Source organism: Mya arenaria, chromosome 7, assembly GCF_026914265.1.
Source record: "Mya arenaria isolate MELC-2E11 chromosome 7, ASM2691426v1".
NCBI classification, from domain to species: Eukaryota; Metazoa; Mollusca; class Bivalvia; order Myida; family Myidae; genus Mya; species Mya arenaria.
This window is the reverse complement of record NC_069128.1, coordinates 70,711,561-70,730,090: the sequence shown is the minus strand read 5'-3', so window position 1 is coordinate 70,730,090 and position 18,530 is coordinate 70,711,561. Positions and strand designations below refer to the sequence as shown.

General features: G+C 35.7%; 2 protein-coding genes across 6 annotated transcripts in view; one reads left to right on the top strand and one right to left on the bottom strand.

The window, feature by feature from the left end:
• LOC128240487 (uncharacterized) overlaps positions 1 to 4,665 on the top strand; it is a 77,297-nt gene extending 72,632 nt beyond the window's left edge. For 3 of the 5 annotated variants that reach the window (XM_052957132.1, XM_052957137.1, XM_052957133.1), the window contains 5 exons: positions 1,034 to 1,228; positions 1,474 to 1,584; positions 2,379 to 2,459; positions 2,873 to 2,963; positions 3,531 to 4,665. In XM_052957132.1, the coding sequence (XP_052813092.1) occupies positions 1,034 to 1,228; positions 1,474 to 1,584; positions 2,379 to 2,459; positions 2,873 to 2,963; positions 3,531 to 4,194 (1,142 nt within the window). In that variant the 3' untranslated portion in view covers positions 4,195 to 4,665. The remainder of the gene's footprint in view (positions 1 to 1,033; positions 1,229 to 1,473; positions 1,585 to 2,378; positions 2,460 to 2,872; positions 2,964 to 3,530) is intronic. The other 2 variants (XM_052957134.1, XM_052957136.1) reach the window with 1 other exon arrangement.
• Positions 4,666 to 8,069: 3,404 nt separating this feature from the next.
• On the bottom strand, positions 8,070 to 18,259 carry LOC128240701 (procathepsin L-like). The gene is made up of 9 exons (XM_052957447.1): positions 18,164 to 18,259; positions 17,035 to 17,177; positions 14,523 to 14,628; positions 13,516 to 13,662; positions 12,952 to 13,075; positions 12,357 to 12,457; positions 11,789 to 11,949; positions 11,080 to 11,190; positions 8,070 to 8,411 (listed from the first exon to the last, which is right to left on the bottom strand). Exons 2-9 carry the CDS (start codon positions 17,175 to 17,177, stop codon positions 8,312 to 8,314), a joined length of 993 nt encoding a protein of 330 aa, XP_052813407.1. The 5' UTR covers positions 18,164 to 18,259; the 3' UTR covers positions 8,070 to 8,311.
• Between the last annotated feature and the right edge of the window lie 271 nt (positions 18,260 to 18,530).

The window sequence follows — 18,530 nt, the reverse complement described above, 5'->3', positions numbered from 1 at the left end:
AAAAGCAAAACGATCAAAGAACGAAAACACCCTCAACGAGACACACAGCGCCACATTAATACATTCACATTAGGTATATATATATTACAACCAGTAAACACTACGATCAAAAACGAAAATAATTCAATAACCAGCGGCGGAGTGGGTCGAAGTAGGGAGTACCATAACAATAACCACTAGCACCAACGTTTTTCAAAAGCAGCACATTTAAATGTGTAAGCCTTATCCTAAACCTACTAAATAATAAAGCTATGGCACACAACTTTTCTTTGAATCTCATTTACTTTCATTGTTACATATCAATTAGTCAATCTGGAACATATCAAATGTTAAATAGAGCTGAGCTTGTCATTATTTAACAAACCTACTTCTGAACTTAAAAGTCTCCGTTCCTTTTGCATTATTTTATTGGTGAAATTTTCTATAACCATGGCCCTTTGACCCCTTTGTTTGAGTTATTGATCGGAAACTATATATAACTAGAAACCTCTTGACCTTTTGCGTCCGAAATATATGCGGGTCATTTACTTTGCCTGGTAATGCAAAGCAACTTATCACCAGCTACATTTACAAAGAGGAAACCACTGTCTTAGTCTGTGGGTGTGTTTTATCAGAAATAGAAGTAAACTTAAATATAACTTTGGTATCTACCTTTAAAACCCAAACTAGTTGAAATTGTTCTACTGGTTACTATTTTATTCTGACATTTTATGGTCATGGGCTCAGTCGTATTTAAATTATTTATCTAAAGGAATGTTCTAACGGAATATCACTGTGACATATGAAATTAATATGGTGAAATTTGAGGAATCGGAGGACTTTATTGAATTATTGATCGGAAAATATTGTATTGCTTAAGGTCACTGTGACCTTAACCTTTGATGATTTTATCTATAAAGCAATATATTTCATATAATTGTCATGATCAATCTTCTTGTAGAAGTTATTTAACCATAGTCTTTTTGCTTTTACTATTGGTCGGAACCCAAAGGGATGTATCATATCATATACATTTCTTATATTTCTTCTACAGATGATAACCAAACGGCTGTAATTCCGAACTCTGTTTTTAAAGAAACGTGGGCATCTGCATCTGAAGTGTGTTGTGCTGCCGGAAAATATCCAGCGACATATACAAGCATATTGAGCACATCGTTTTCTAACACTGTTGCCGGACAAGAGCGTTGGACAGGGGTCATAAGAAAATTGTCCACTATAAAACGAACCGGTATGTCATGTTCTTATATTTATTAATTGATAGCTTATTTGTTATCTCTCATACATTCTTTGGGCATACATTAGAGGTTATTTGGAGCAAATGGATGAAGAAAACAATTTTATGAATGGTCATAAACGATTATGATATATAAAAGAACATAAGCAAAATTAATAAAACATATCGCTTAAACTACATTGGAAATATAATTGGAACATATTACCCAATCAAATGTTCAAAAGATACTTAATATGCAGAAAATTTCACCCTCTACGAAATACCTGCGGTCTCGGTCGCTGTTCTGCATGAAAATGGTACGGTTGTGTTTAAAGATGGGACTCAACCTAGAAAGCACTTATGCCATCCTCGTAAGTATACATTTATTGCTAATGCATTACAGAGTATAGATTATATAACAATAAATTTGTTATCAACTTCCTTTATCGTCCCTGTTTTAGCTTTGCGCGAGATCGTATTTTTTTTATTGTCATATGGTATTGTCATATGGTTTATTTCCTTTATAAGACGAAGAGGCCGAGTCTATAGGGATACATGTTTACAATTTTCAATGGACAAGAGTATATGGATAAATTTCTAGATTGTAAGAAAAGTGAATACTTATCAAATACACATTTCTTTCAACTTTCTGAAATCGATGTAGTAACGGAACCGTTTTGATGTCCGTGAATAGTTAAAAATATCGCCGCTTAACATGTTTTAGAAAGAACTGTTAGTCAAACGGTTGTTACGTTATTGTACAAATGTATTCACTTGTTTTCGATGTATACTAGTCTTCCTATACACTTCAGTTCCTTTAAATAATAATTGTATAACACTAGATTCGTAATCTTGAGAAGTAAGGAATGCACTGTTCTTTACATCCCTATAGAATATAATTATGAATAAACAATAGTCTTAATTATCTATAAGTCAAATTTGTTAATTCGTGAAGTTTAAATCATGAATTCGTGCAATTGAAACAATGAATCCGTGAAATAATGAATATGAAGTTGTTGAAATCGTAGAATATTGAAATCGTTATTTTATAAAATTGAGATCGTGGAGTCGAGAATTTGAAATCGGGAAATAGTGAAACACTGAAGTAGAAAACGTGATTTCATGTAGTTGAAATGTAACCATGTGTGTTTTGTGTATTTACCAGCAATTTCGAACACAACAACATCAACAAAATCGTACACAGCACCGGAAGAAACAACGGCGTCGCTAGGCACAGAAGACTCAGGTATATTTATAGCTATCCATCTTATAAAACACGTATGTGTTTTTGGTTGGAAAATGTTTTATACATATATGAACTGTAGCAGTGTTTACGTTTATATTGATTAATTATGTATGTATTTTTACATGAACGTAACTTAATTTTAAAAATAATTATCAGTAAAAGCAGGTTTGTTTAAAGATACACGTCGAAGGCCTAAATAAACAACAAACAACGTGTTATGAAAGACATACTCTATAAATAGTAACACAAAAAACCTGGAATAATGTTGGCATATGTAAACTGTGATTAAGTCAAACATTGATTGAATACATTAGAAATAAGATTTCCAAAATTGATTTTTCTTTCCAAGTTGCAACATCTTAGTGTTGTTTAATAAAATTGAACAGCCTTCATGCTCCTTTCATATATTGCAGGATCCACGGCCGGTCTCGCAGCTGGTGTGTCCGTTTCTCTAGTTTTACTTATTGTTGGTGCGATCATTGTGTTGATGTTCTTAAAAAGGAGGTATAACTTATAATAATTTTACCTTATATGGATATTCAAATGAATTACTTATATATTACTCGACAACTGGAATGTCTTTTTCTATAAAAATTGGCATACATGGTTATACCGAAAAAAATAGTAAAAGCGTCCACACGATGTTGCTCATACGTTAAAACAGTCCACAATCCTTGTAATTTAGTAAGGCTGCACTCGATTTTTTTAAACGTTTCTCTTACTTGTTGGTATCGGTCATTATTAAATGACCACATTTTAATCTTTGCACATTACCCGTGAATGTTAAATTCGGTTTTGTAGTTTAAACTGTATTTGTTTATATATTATATTTGTCATGATTTACCAATTAGTCAGTGTCTTGTATAAGTATAAACGTAGGTATAAGTATATCCTTAGTTCCTCGTCAATGGTTCGTCGTGCAAAAACCTTAATTCTTGAACAAAACTCAAAACGGGAATTAAATTCGTCAGACGTCATGGAAATCTCTTTCCATAATATCGTACAACGGGTGTACCCTACTTATAAACAATTGTAGATTGAAATTAATGCTACATATATTTTACTTTGCAGGAAACTTCTACCGAAGTGCCACAAACAAACTGATGAAACAAGCAATCATACCGCAAACACAGCGACAGAAAATTCATACATATCAACACCGGTATTTGAATCTAGCACAAACACAATGCATGACTTGACAGCTTCCAATCATTCTTATTTTGTACTTGAAAAGACATTTGGCGGAGTGAATAAAATTGATGCTGATCATTATGCAGAGCCAGATGCGACCGATTTTGACCATTGTGATTTGACCGAAACGCCAGGGAAAGACATTGTTAACGATTACGACACAACCGATGGCAGAAATGGCACTGCCGCGACTAAATTGGCTAAGCAAGATAGCAACTATAACAAAGTCACTTTACATCGATTTAATGAGTATGACCATATTCATAAAAATGGAACTCTGTTAGACAGACAAATTGAAAATGAATATGATATCTCAAGTAACATTATAAACGGCAAACGCAATAAACGTTGTGGAGATGACGATAATACATATAATCAATTGCACAAACATAATTTGAAGGGTTCTGGCAAGGATGATATTCATGGAAAGAGGGAAGCAGATGGCGACAGTGGATACGATACTTTCGGAGATCTGAAAGGTAGCCGGAATGCAGCTGCAAAAGAACCGGAGAATGGTTATGCCGTGGTTAAAAAAAAATGGTAGAGTTCGGTGCCAGTCAAAGGACATATAATTACATGACTTGATCATTTAAAGTTATCTTACTTTCAGGCTGATTAAAACAATCAACGTTTTGTACCTATTGTTGATAAAACCGTGAGAAATGTTTAATTAATGAAAAGAATAACTCAACTAGGTTTCCGTTCAATCCTATTACGGAAGATGTGCCCCATCTGTTAAATGGTATAAATGACATGCTTAACCAGGTTATACACTTTTATATTTGTGTTTGTATCTTATTGTGTATGCTTTGTGTTGAAATATCTGTTTCTCGTCGCCATAGACACAAGCGTCATTTTTTTGTAACTACATGTGTAAACTAACAAATTACTCTTTGCTGTTAAGAGCCATTATTATATCTAGGTAAACGTAAAACAAATGAACTTTTCGCTATAATATATAGTTGTTTGATTAATGTTTTAAAGTTTTTTGATAACACAAAACTGTTGTTATTTCTGATGACATACGACTTCGACTTCTCTATTTTCACCTTCGTAAATATTGACTTCTTGAGACGGGTGATTCATCACAAGCTAGAGAGCAGCAAGTCGAGCCTAGTTTCTTTCTACGATCTTTTTCGTTTTAAGGCCCTGCTAAAGGGTATTTTTATCATTTGTTGAGACATCTTGTCCCCCACCAAAATATAAGATTGAACTGGAAGATGTTAAACAACTTATGAAAGTCCTTTCCCACAAATATTACATAAATGCGTGTAAAAACAACAAGTATTATTCAACAAGCAAACGAAAACCTCATTTAGCTGTACGCCAGCTAATCTATTACGTGGTGGCATAGATGATCTTATCTGCTTGTCAAGGGAGATCACTTCGAAGGAGAATGAGGTATTAAAAAGATGCCATTCGCATCTTATACGTTATAGATGTACATTAAATACTTATCATGCCAAAATACAGCAATCATTTTGGTTTCTAGTTTTTGTCCATGCCATTCTTTGCCAGTACACTATATACAGACCTGGATGACGAAGTGCACAAAAAAAAGTTTACATGTACACTTACTGGGGCAACTGTTGGAAAGGTTGCGAAACACAACTTCAAGAAGTACATGTGGAATATTTTTGTGCACTACGTCATCCAGGTATTTGTACATGTTGAATGAATTGTCTGAACTACGTCATCAAGGTTTGAGAACATGTAGATTTATTTGTGTGCACTACGTCATCCGGATATGTGTGAAGTTTACATGTTTATAATGACATGAACGATAACACAAAGACAATAGTTCATGCGAGTAACAGCGAGTGCACAGGAACAAGTTGAATCAAAGCGCTTAAAGCGTTGTATGGCTTTCGGCATGCAGTGTTTTGTGAGTATAGTCATGTAATTGTAAAACATGATTTTTAACATAAACATCTAAAGATAGTATATGCCCGCTCATAATTTTCTTCGCGAAACTTTTAGGGTTTAATGTTGATTCTCAATGAGATCATAAAGTATAAGTCACTTGAAATGTGGAATACACAAAATAGTTAGTTATAAGGCATAGAGTAATTCTCAATATCATATAAAACCTTATCTGGAGCTTTTGTTGCATAAACAATGCCCTGCCACGGATAGAGCATTATTGAATTTTAGTAGAATTTACTCTTCACTTCAAACTTGACTAAGGCGTATTTACTACCAGGGTACGCCAGCTAAACCAAATGCATCCCAACAAAATGCATTGGGTGTATCAATAACGCTTATGTTTAAGGCTTCTTTCTACAACGCCAAATATCTCTTGATCGAATCATCCACATATTATTTATTTCCTGTATGTTTGATGTACAAGTATCTTAATAATGCCATCAACATATGTCAATCGTGGACAGAATGAACAGATTTATATCATTTTTTAAAAATGCATATGCATTATGTTACATGCTCAAGATATTGGACTGAAATTACTGAGACATACTGAGAAATATTCGCTTTACGCGATTTGATTTGAATGGAAATAGTTTATAATATTCATTTAGTAGTGGTTAAATAGTTGTTAGTATGTACTTACACAAGCGAATGGTTTTATGCGACACAGATTTTACAAACACAAGTAAAAACTAACAATCTCAATAAATAAAACGTCAAGTAATAGGCGATTTAAGCATTTTAAACATAGAAAATATGCTTATGAATGAACTATAATCACCAAAATCTGATTGTTGGATAAAATAAAGTATTATAATTTTATTTAAAACATTATGAATTGATATTTTACGCCTTATTAGCATTTTTTGCATCATAATACGATCATATTTTTTTCCGGGTTTTAACGACTTCTCAGAGTTTATTTCCGGGGAATAAACCTGTGCGAATGTGATGAACCACATTGTATTCTTAACTTAAATGTACATGTAGATAATATCGGTCCTCGGCCGAAGCTAAATCTAAACACAGGTATATAGGATTCTGCTTTTTATACTACGTTCTGTAATTCGCCGATATAAAAATAATTGCTTTTTGTACATTTTCAATTGCGATATATTACACAAAAAGATGCTCATTCGAACTATAATAACCACCTTACATAGATTGAAAACTCATTACAGTGCTATTTATAGCAAGCTAATTAACATGCAGAAAGCAGTCCGTAGCTTTTATAGCAGATTGCTTACTAGGAACATTCGATGTAAATGTTATTGTAAATTAGGCTGGTGACCACCGCAGTTCTAACAGCGCTGGGGTTGATACGCCCGTGCGCGCATTAATTCGCCAAAAGTTAAAAATGTTATGTCGATCTGCCGATGCGATTTCCGAGATACGGTTATAAACGTCTGCAGGCCTAGCGACCTACAGCCTAAAAATGATTATCGCAAATGACATTTAAACTCAACTACAACCTACAAAAACACGTACACGACCTGTTTCGCAACCTACTAAATGTCAAACTGGGTAATAGCATGGCGAATGTAAGGTTGCTTGTTGGCGGGGCAATAAAAAGCCCATGTTGTTTTTATCTCGATGTGTTGTAGCTTATGTCGAATTTAGTACTACCATGTCGTATGATAGGTTGCTTATTGGCTGAACAAAAGATAAACTCATGATGTGTTGTAGCTTATGTCGAATTTAGTACTACCATGTCGTATGATAGGTTGCTTATTGGCTGAACAAAAGATAAACTCATGATGTGTTGTAGCTTATGTCGAATTTAGTACTACCATGTCGTATGATAGGTTGCTTATTGGCTGAACAAAAGATAAACTCATGATGTGTTGTAAATATTGTCGAATTGAGTTCGCAACTGGTGCGTACATATTTGGCCCAAGTGTTTCGAAACAACTTAAGTAATTTTCCAGTAACTCACTAGACTCATTTTACTATCCTATAGCCAGGAATGGTTCATAATTTCAAAGGCATTGACAACTTGTTTTGTTAAACAATGTATCCTGCCAGAACTGTATAAGTACTTCAGTATATTCAAAGATATCAGAAAAACCAGGTGCCATTTCAAGGGGGGGGGGTGCTAAGACGAGCAATTGGCTAAAATATGTTAGTCAGTCATAATAACAGTCCAATCAGCTGGCCATAAAGTCAAAACTGATATCAGTTAGTGTTTTGGGAAAAACTGTTCACGAACTCTATTGAGTCTCAGTTGGAGACACAAACCAGAAATGATTTCTATAATATTATTCAAAATATCTGAAATATTGTTTTTTGGTTTGACATAATACATTTTAAATAATTGGGATACAAGTTATTTTAACGGATATGTCAATTCTTACCATTCTTACCCTTTAAATGGCAATTTACGATTAAATTCAAATCTGCAGATTTGATTGTGAGTCTCTATTTTAGAAAAAGTAGCCCCAGGTCGATGCCAGGGTCACAATGCGGATAAATGTGATGAAACAGATGAAGTCCTTAATTTTCTGCTTTTTTATTCAAACTTTTGTAATACAAGATCACTTTTTCGATACAAATATTACAAATGCCTAAATTGTCGATATCTTTTCTTACGTTACACATTAGTGTCAGTACAATAATTTCTACAATACATTCTGGGCAATTTTAGGACGCTTTTTTATCAAAGAAAATATTCCTGAGACAGTATAACAAAAGTCAAGAGCAAGGTGGTGTGTGAAGTCAAATGTTGACCAATCAGATTACACGGTTGGGTAACTGGCCTGGGTGGCGATACCACAGTTGTTGTTTCTGTTTCTTGACATGTTGATGTAGCCCTCCATTCCCCAGCTTTTGCCCCAGCTGAAATGGTATAAAACGATATGATATTTATATTGATATTACGGTGGTACATAGGGGACATCCGCTACACTTAATTTATATTGTGACCACAGTAAATTGTCGCCACAACTTAGTAAATTGTTACCCAAACTTAGTAACTTGTGGCCCAAACTTGTGACCAAAGCTTAGTAAATTGTGGCCATAACTTAGTAACTGGTGGCCATAGCTTAGTTAATTGTGACCACAACGTAGTAACTTGTTGCCAAGGCTTAGTTAATTGTGGCCACAACTTAGTAAATTGTGGCCATAGCTTAGTTAATTGTGGCCACAACGTAGTAACTTGTTGCCAAAGCTTAGTTAATTGTGGCCACAACGTAGTAACTTGTTACCAAAGCTAAGTTAACTGTGGCCACAACGTAGTAACTTGTTGCCAAAGCTTAGTTAAGTGTGGCCACAACGTAGTAACTTGTTGCCAAAGCTAAGTTAATTGTGGCCACAATTCAGTAAATTGTGGCAAAAGCTTAGTAAATTGTGGCCACAACTTAGAAACTTGTTGCCAAAGCTCAGTTAATTGTGGCCACAATTCAGTAACTTGTGGCCAAAGCTTAGTTAATGGTGGCCACAACGTAGTAACTCGTTGCCAAAGCTTAGTTAATTGTGGCCACAATTCAGTAACTTGTGGCAAAAGCTTAGTAAATTGTGGCCACAACTTAGTAACTTGTTGCCAAAGCTTAGTTAATTGTGGCCACAATTCAGTAACTTGTGGCAAAAGCTTAGTTAATTGTGGCCACACCTTAGTAACTTGTTGCCATAGCTTAGTTAATTGTGGCCACAACGTAGTAACTTGTTGCCAAAGCTTAGTTAATTGTGGCCACAACGTAGTAACTTGTTGCCAAAGCTTAGTTAAGTGTGGCCACAACGTAGTAACTTGTTGCCAAAGCTAAGTTAATTGTGGCCACAATTCAGTAAATTGTGGCAAAAGCTTAGTAAATTGTGGCCACAACTTAGAAACTTGTTGCCAAAGCTCAGTTAATTGTGGCCACAATTCAGTAACTTGTGGCCAAAGCTTAGTTAATTGTGGCCACAACTTAGTAAGTTATTGCCAAAGCTTAGTTAATGGTGGCCACAACGTAGTAACTCGTTGCCAAAGCTTAGTTAATTGTGGCCACAATTCAGTAACTTGTGGCAAAAGCTTAGTAAATTGTGGCCACAACTTAGTAACTTGTTGCCAAAGCTTAGTTAATTGTGGCCACAATTCAGTAACTTGTGGCAAAAGCTTAGTTAATTGTGGCCACACCTTAGTAACTTGTTGCCAAAGCTTAGTTAATTGTGGCCACAACGTAGTAACTTGTTGCCAAAGCTAAGTTAATTGTGGCCACAACGTAGTAACTTGTTTACAAAGCTTAGTTAATTGTGGCCACAATTCAGTAACGTGTTGCCAAAGCTTAGTTAATTTTGGCCACAACGTAGTAACTTGTTGCCAAAGCTTAGCTAATTGTGGCCACAACGTAGTAACTTGTTGCCAAAGCTTAGTAAATTGTGGCCACAATTCAGTAACTTGTGGCAAAAGCTTAGTTAATTGTGGCCACAACGTAGTAACTTGTGGCCATAGCTTAGTTAATTGTGGCCACAACGTAGTAACTTGTTGCCAAAGCTTAGTTAATTGTGGCCACAATTCAGTAACTTGTGGCAAAAGCTTAGTAAATTGTGGCCACAACTTAGTAACTTGTTGCCAAAGCTTAGTTAATTGTGGCCACAATTCAGTAACTTGTGACAAAAGCTTAGTTATTTGTGGACACAACGTAGTAACTTGTTGCCAAAGCTCAGTTAATGTGGCCACAATTCAGTAACTTGTGGCCAAAGCTTAGTAAATTGTGGCCACAACGTAGTAACTTGTTGCCAAAGCTTAGTCAATTGTGGCCACAACGTAGTAACTTGTTGCCAAAGCTTAGTAAATTGTGGCCACAATTCAGTAACTTGTGGCCAAAGCTTAGTTAATTGTGGCCACAAGGTAGTAACTTGTTGCCAAAGCTTAGTAAATTGTGGCCACACTTCAGTAACTTGTGGCCAAAGCTTATTTAATTGTGGCCACAACGTAGTAACTTGTTGACAAAGCTTAGTAAATTGTGGCCACAACGTAGTAACTTGTTGCCAAAGCTTAGTTAATTGTGGCCACAATTCAGTAACTTGTGGCAAAAGCTTAGTAAATTGTGGCCACAATTCAGTAACTTATTGCAAAAGCTTAGTTTAATGTGGCCACAACTTAGTAACTTGTTGCCAAAGCTTAGTTAATTGTGGCCACAATTCAGTAACTTGTGGCCAAAGCTTAGTAAATTGTGACCACAACGTAGTAACTTGTGGCCAAAGCTTAGTTAATTGTGGCCACAATTCAGTAACTTGTGGCCAAAGCTTAATAAATTGTGGCCACAACTTAGTAAATTGTGGCCAAAGCTTTGTTAATTGTCGCCACAACGTAGTAACTTGTTGCCAAAGCTTAGTTAATTGTGGCCACAATTCAGTAACTTGTGGCCAAAGCTTAGTAAATTAAATCTCATTCTGTTCTTTTCCAACAAATATTCGTTTCCACTTCCAATGTCAAATATGAGGACCGGAAGACAAAAGACAAATCAAATCTCACAATGATGATGTAATTTGCTATTAGTAGTAACACATCTTTTTATATCCTAACCTGTTCTTCACGAGCCAGTAGTCCTTTCCACTCTCGGTGCCATATCCGACAGCAAGAACACCGTGGTCTAACCTTGTCTGGCTACAGAAGAAGCTGTGGTAGACTCCGGACCTGAATCAAGACGCAACTTTATGTTTTGTTTTCCAAATGTTTCAAAAAAATAAGGAAAAAATGATCACTCAATAAGTGATAATATGTTTCCCTAAATGTATACTATCAAATTAAAGTTAGTATCAGTATGAATCAACATAATAGTACAATGAAAAACAACAGGGACAAGCCCAGAAGTCGAAAAATAAAAGCTAAACCCTGTTCAGAGGCACAATGTAAAAGACAATGAACATTATCAAATACAAGCAAAGAGATAACTAATGTGTAGGCCGAAAACGATACATTGTACGTCGCAACCATATCTGAAGAGCTTGGGCCATGTATGAGAGATAATGGCGTTGGCAGTAATGTACCCAACGTTTAAGGACGTTTTATGTGTTAGTTAAATATCTAAACATCGATTAATATTGTTTTTGCGTTAACGCTGTATGAACGATCCGCCGCGATTTTGCAAATGTCTAATGACGTCACGCTTTGTCCAATTAGAGCGCAACAATGAAATAATCATTGACCACATAACTCCACTCGGTTCATGTAAACGTAACTCTACAAAACATACTAGGACACTATGATTAGTTAAAATTAACTATATATGTACCGGTACAGCTGGAAGCTTGAGTGAGACGCATCAATGGCGACGGACACTGGTCCAACAGTCGCGACGGCGGACTGGAGATCAGATTCACTCTTGGATTTGACGTCGACAAATCCCGTATCTGTAGCGCCTACGTTGGCAGCGCTGAACGCACATGTCTGGTCCTAATGGAAATAAAACAGAAAACAGTTACAATATGATACTCGGCCAACTGTAAATATATAACTTGACTACGCAAATATGACTGTATTCGAGTCATGATACTCGCAGTCTGTAGGCGGGGACCGTTTCCACTGTTTTCGAGTCATGATACTCGCAGTCTAAAGTCGGGGACAGTGTCCACTACACCAGGGTAGACATATTAATATGTCAACATTTGGCACGATGATGTGGGAGACAGTGGTCCTTTGAGAATCCATCATTTGGACCGCCAACCAAACTCACATGGTGCATAGGATGTTGTACTCTCTTTCTCTGTTATTTACCCCGGAATAAAATATATTAACAGTATGCAGAATGTAAGAGGACTGACTAAGCTACGTGTTTAAATGTGTGATAAAATCATAAGTACCACTGCTTTGTATGGGTAGCTGGTCTCGGTATCAATACCATTGTTGACCTTGATGTAGGTGAACCCTTGGTCCATAAGACCTCCCTGGCATCCCATGTTTCCTTAAATAGAACACGCATTCCATGTTTCCATTTTTTTTTCTAAAATCCAATGTTTCGTTAAGCAATATGTAACATGTTTCCTTAAACAGAACAAACGCCCCATGTTTCATAAAATATATTCCAAAATTCCATGTTTCCTTAAAATAGGACCCATAGCCGATCAAAAATCACATCGCATGTTTTAAAAACAGAAAAAGTTCCGTTGTTTCCAAATATAGAAATATAGGCATCGTACACACTAGTACGGTAAAAGGCAACATAAGTTTCAGACAACATGTGTATTTTTATTTTATTTATTATTTCTTTTTTTTTGGGGGGGGGAGGGGGTTAATTTCTAAAGGCAATTTGTTTTTCTATAAGCCAAATCTGTTACATTTTTTTAGAACGATATTTTTTTATTTATTTGACAATTATTTATTAAACACGGCAATTGTCTTAATATCATAAAAAAAAAAAAATAGAAGCGCCTGCAAATTTTAAGTCCTGTACGGTACCTTGTTTCTTAGAGCAGTCCACAAGATTCTGTTCAGAAAGGGACACAAGTTTGCCGGTTTTCTTGAAGGTCTGGCCCTCCAGGGAACCAGTAGTGGAGAAAGCCCAGCAGGAGCCGCATTGTCCCTAAAAAAGAACATGACGTCATTTCCTATCAATATGATATGACGCAGTTTATACAAAAACAATTATATAAGTATCTACTGTCAAGAGTGACATTGGTCAATAAAGCGTATAATAAACCGCATTGTATAGAACATGAAGAAATTTCTAAGAAAGGGTATGACCTATTATGTAAAATAAAATTTTATTGATAATAAAAACCCAATAACATTTGTTTCGCATCTGTTTTAAACCTATAAACCAATGTTATTAGCGCATATGGTTTTTGATGTGAGTGACGTAATCCTGTTTCCTCCAATTAACGATGTCGGGCAGGGATACATTGCTGGGTGAAAGGAAGTAGATCCGGATGTGCTATTGGCCATTTTGTAACCGTTTATATTTATCGTAATATTTATCAGTTAAGTAGTTCTATTTGATATCAACCAATGCCGTCGACCCACCTGGTTCTTGATGTCGGTGACGTAACCCTGCTTTCTCCAGTCAACGCTGTCGGGAAGGGCAACATTGCTGGGTGGAAGGAAAGTAGATCCGGACGTGCGATTGGCCATTTTGTAACCGTTCATGACGCGGACGAATTCCTCATTGGTCTGCAATAGTTAACCAACAGTTAGTATCAGTCAGTTCTGTCCTTTGTTATCTATTGCCCAAGTTTGAAAAAAATCTATGATATATGATAAAGGAAAGGCAATATCATAGGAATAATACTTGGTAAAATAATACCTTCCTTATAGTTGATTGCTGAAAAAGTTATAATGACTGGAACACAAATCAATCATGACGCTACACATTTCAGAAAGATTGCACACACCTACACAGCTCATTTAACGAAATTAATGACATGAAATTCTGGTCCCTAACTGGATGCAGAATTCCATGTCATTATTTTTAAACCGATGAATTTAACGAAATCATGAAACTGTTCTTCAAACGTTTCATGCATGACTCCAAAAATCTTGTACCTCCTTTGTCAGTCATGTCAGGTATAATTTTAACTCATGTACGTTTATGTTTTTTGTTTGCGCCGTCTTATCAAAGCACCTGTTGTACGTTCGATGTTTAGAATAAATAGTTCTGAGTAGCTATAGGAATAAACTATTTCAACACTTAGAGCTTTGTTAAGGCAAAGAGTTTTTTTATTGTACAAGTGAACCTTTTAGTTTGACGAGTTGCCCTCGTTATATAGGGAATTGAAACTGTTGTAACGTTGCGCTGTATGCGGATGTGCGTTCGTAGTACGCTGATGTACTTGATAACATATATATGCAAATTTGCATAACCAGATCACCGTGTGGATGGAGAATATATTTGTATAAAGACCAGTCGACCCCATCAGGGAGGAACATGCTTTTCTCTGAAGGGATCTGTTGGCCTTGTTGGTCTTACACGTTACACAATCAAACAGGCGTTGATTAGGTGACCTTAGTAGTAAGTTTATATACTATCTTACCATGTCACCATATTCGTTCATTCCGAGCCAGAAGGTGTGCACGTTCCTGTCAGCTTCCAGATTGTGCTGGTTAATGTAGGCCAGGTTCTTCTCCCAGATCATCCTCCTAAAATAGATGTTTATAAAAAGAATATAATGTAATGTTTATAAATAGAATATGATGCATTGTCAAAGAAAACGGAAATATATCGTTATTTTTTCATTTGTTTATTCCGACCAAAAGTTATAGACTCCCCGATCGAGTTTAAGATTGTGGTGGTTAAGGTAATTCAGTTTCTTCTTCTGATATGTTAGTTGGAAGTAGTAGGAGTTTAAAAGGAAGCAATGTGGATATAATGTGCATTCTTGTACCGGTATTTCCGCTACCAAATTAATATTATTTAAAAAAGAACGTCAATGCAGTAGTCAAGACCTAACTTAGCCTGTTAAATGCTAGTGTCCATCTACCATAAAATGTATGCCATTTAATGTTGACTACTTATTATTCCGTTAAGTCAATGCTGGACCTTGAAGGAAAATACCAGTAGCATAACCTGTAAATATAAAACCATGTGCCTCTAATCGGGGTCCTTGTTAAATAGTTGGATATTAGACGTGTCCCTGTAGTTTTCATATTATTATTTCTGTTGTGTGTTTTAGTTTAAGAACAAATGATTACATCATATGTTTTTCAAAACGTAAATCGAGATAAAAATAATATTCTACTGTCATAAAAAGAAGATATTTCTTCGAACTTATAAATGTCTTTACTGCTCGATCTATAGTATATTATTTATAGTGTTGATATTATACTACAAGAACAATGTTCACTACTTTATTTAGCGTATATATGCAATAAAGATGGGCAATAAAGTGAGGTGGGATAACCCCCCCCCCCCGGATCTCACCACCCGGGCATATCATCTGGAGAATGGGTGAACTTCCCTAAACGAAGTGTGTATTTAGAAAATCACTTTATAAATATCATATGTTCAAAGTCTTGAACATACTCATCAGAGTATTTAAACATGTCTATAACGTATAACCCTTGGCGTATTTCAAGTATGGATCTATAATCTTCAGTATTTACTATCACTACACTTTTATCAGGTTTTAGATGTCTGTATAATATCATAATTGCATAGATGTATGGGTCATATTTATCACCATGTCGATTGTCTTTATGATAATTATCATATTTAAAGCAATTTCAGATAACTTTATTGACATATATTCGAATCACTATCATGTGAATACATTGATAAAGGCTGTCCCGATCTGGTTAAATTGGTCAGGTAGATACGATAGTCATTATATACACATTAGAAAATATTTAGTCATTTTTTCATTTTAGTCTAAATTAATCAATTTTGATAGTTTAAATTTAATAATTGTATACAACATATGATTGACCCAGTTATCATTTATATATCAGCTAATTCACGGTCAACTACTTAATAAACTGTATGTGTTTTTGTTATTTTGGGTAAAGCACGTGCTACGGGTACACTGGTTATTTTGGATGGTCAGTTTGTTCATGATCATAAAGTGATGTTCGTCTGCAAACGCTATTCCAAGAAACAGTCAGCGTTTAAGACAGACCGTCAGGGAGACCTCCATGGTCGCCCGAAAGCTTTTGCATCGACTAAGAACTGCCACAGGAAATGGAATTTCGGTGTTAAGGCCAGTTTTTGCCTAAATGCCGCGCGACTTCGTGCTTGTCGCCCTTATGCAAGCACGATTCCATTTGTTAACTTATGATGGATATTAAATTTTGTCAGTCATTTGGATTAACTTCATATATATATTTTATTTCCCAAATTAATTGTACAAAATATAATGGACCCCATTTCTCGAAAACTCGTAAGAGTAACAAGCTTTAAGCTGCACTCTCACATATTAAACGTTTTGGCATCTTTTTTTTATTTTTTCTTGGACCTAGCCAAATTATGCGAACATGCATGTAAACCAGTGATATAAGACTGCTGACAGAAACTTATTTAGTCACGCTTTAAGCCATAAAACATAAATTTTCAAACGGAATTATGTAAATCTGCGATCTGATATTTTGTCAGCAGTCTTTTATCACTGGTTTGCAGATATATATGTAAAAAAAGTTTTGAAGACGGTAATTCTGTGAGAGTGCAACTTTAAGTTTCTTATTTCTTAGACCCAAAACACTTACTAGAACTTTATTTTACATGATAATAAATAGTTTATTTTGATGATAATAGTTCTCTTAGTCTAAGTCTTAAACTGATTCAGGCTAAGAATATTGTATGTTTTGCTACGCCCACTACGCCTATTCTTGATCATTACGATTTTACGTGACATCAAACATCGCAGCCACGAACATCATGAGTAAGACAAAGTTAAACCAGGGGCATCTGCTTTGTCATTAAATATAACCGTTAAGCTGAAGTTAAATCTTAATGATTAAGAAGGGCTTGTTCGCTACGTTCATTTCACCCATTTTTAATCATTAAATATAATAGTCAAATTAAAATAATATAAATAAACGCCTATTTCTCACCTCGCTGGCTCCTCTCCGAGAAGGTACTGTTTGTTATGGTACTTCATGTACGCCTGCCATTCCCCGTCCAGGGCGGGGTTTGAGGGCATGACAGCTGCCATAGCAACCGCACCCATAGCAACGAGAAGGGTCAATCGGAACATCTGAAAAGTAGCATAAGTTTAGTTCCATTTTCATTGGTAAAATCGCCATTTAATATGTTTCGGAAAGATGTCCTATTAATATGTGTCCAAGACAAATTTTACTTTATACACAGGTCACCAGAGAAACAGTCTGGGTTTGTTCCCATGATTTCTGGCGCAAATAAACCTTCGTATAAAAAGATGTCACAGCAGAATATTTTATCCAGTTGTGTCTAGGACTAATAAATAACAACTTTGAATGTTGAATTTTAATTATACTTTTGTTCACCCTCACCTCTTTTTTCATATGTCATATTGCATATGCATCCATCGCGTCTTTTGTTTAATTAAAGGATTAATGTGGCTACGAGGACGACGTACATTGTACAAGTCTAATTAAATTATCTGTCATTTATGGCATTCTATGGATTATTACAATCAACTCAAAACTATCGACACAATTAATTTATAGAAGGCGGACGGCGCCGAACAAGAAGGCGTTCAAAAGCAATGAATACTAGTACATTCTGGAATAGAGATAACTATATCGCAGGTTTGAAAATATCAGTATTGGTTTCCTTGTCAACTGTACACAGTGCAACACTGCCAACGACCACCAAGCATCGGCTTAAGCCATGTTCTTTTTCCAAGAGCCATATGGACACATACACAATGTCCCCCAAAGTACCAGAAAATATACTGTAAGCCTTTTTAAAAACTGTATTTATGGTAAGATAGTGAATGTTTATATGAATGTATGCTAAGTGAGTCTCGTTGGTACGATATTGCACGAGATTGTGGTCTTGTGTCGTGGGGGAAATAGGAGTACCCGGAGAAATCGCACTGATCCGGCTTGATGACCACCAACCAACTCGAATGCGCCCAGGATTTGAATCGAACCCGATACGCCTTGATGTAAAGCGAGTGTGCTAGCCACTGCTCGCTAACCCGACAACCAACAGCAAAATCTCATTAGCGCATAACGTATTTTAGAAAAAGTAACATACCTTTGCTGTGTCTATTCCTCCGGCCGTGTGTTAAAATCTCCGCTGGCCATAGTGGTTATATGTAAGATAGTCACGTTACTCATATGATATCCAGCGTGATGTGTGATAAAAACTTGATAATGAAGTATGATAATAGGTTTGATATGAAACTATAGGGACAATTAGATGCACTGGCTGATCACATTGTATCCGAATGGTAGTCCATTTAATTTCGTTTTGTTAATTGATCTGCATTAGTACAGTATGTGTTCACAAAATGCTCTCAAATATATTGTATACTTGGAACCGTTCATTATTGTGTTATATTCATTATTTTTCTATACATTTTAACGACCTGAACCACCACCACCACAACCACCACCACAAC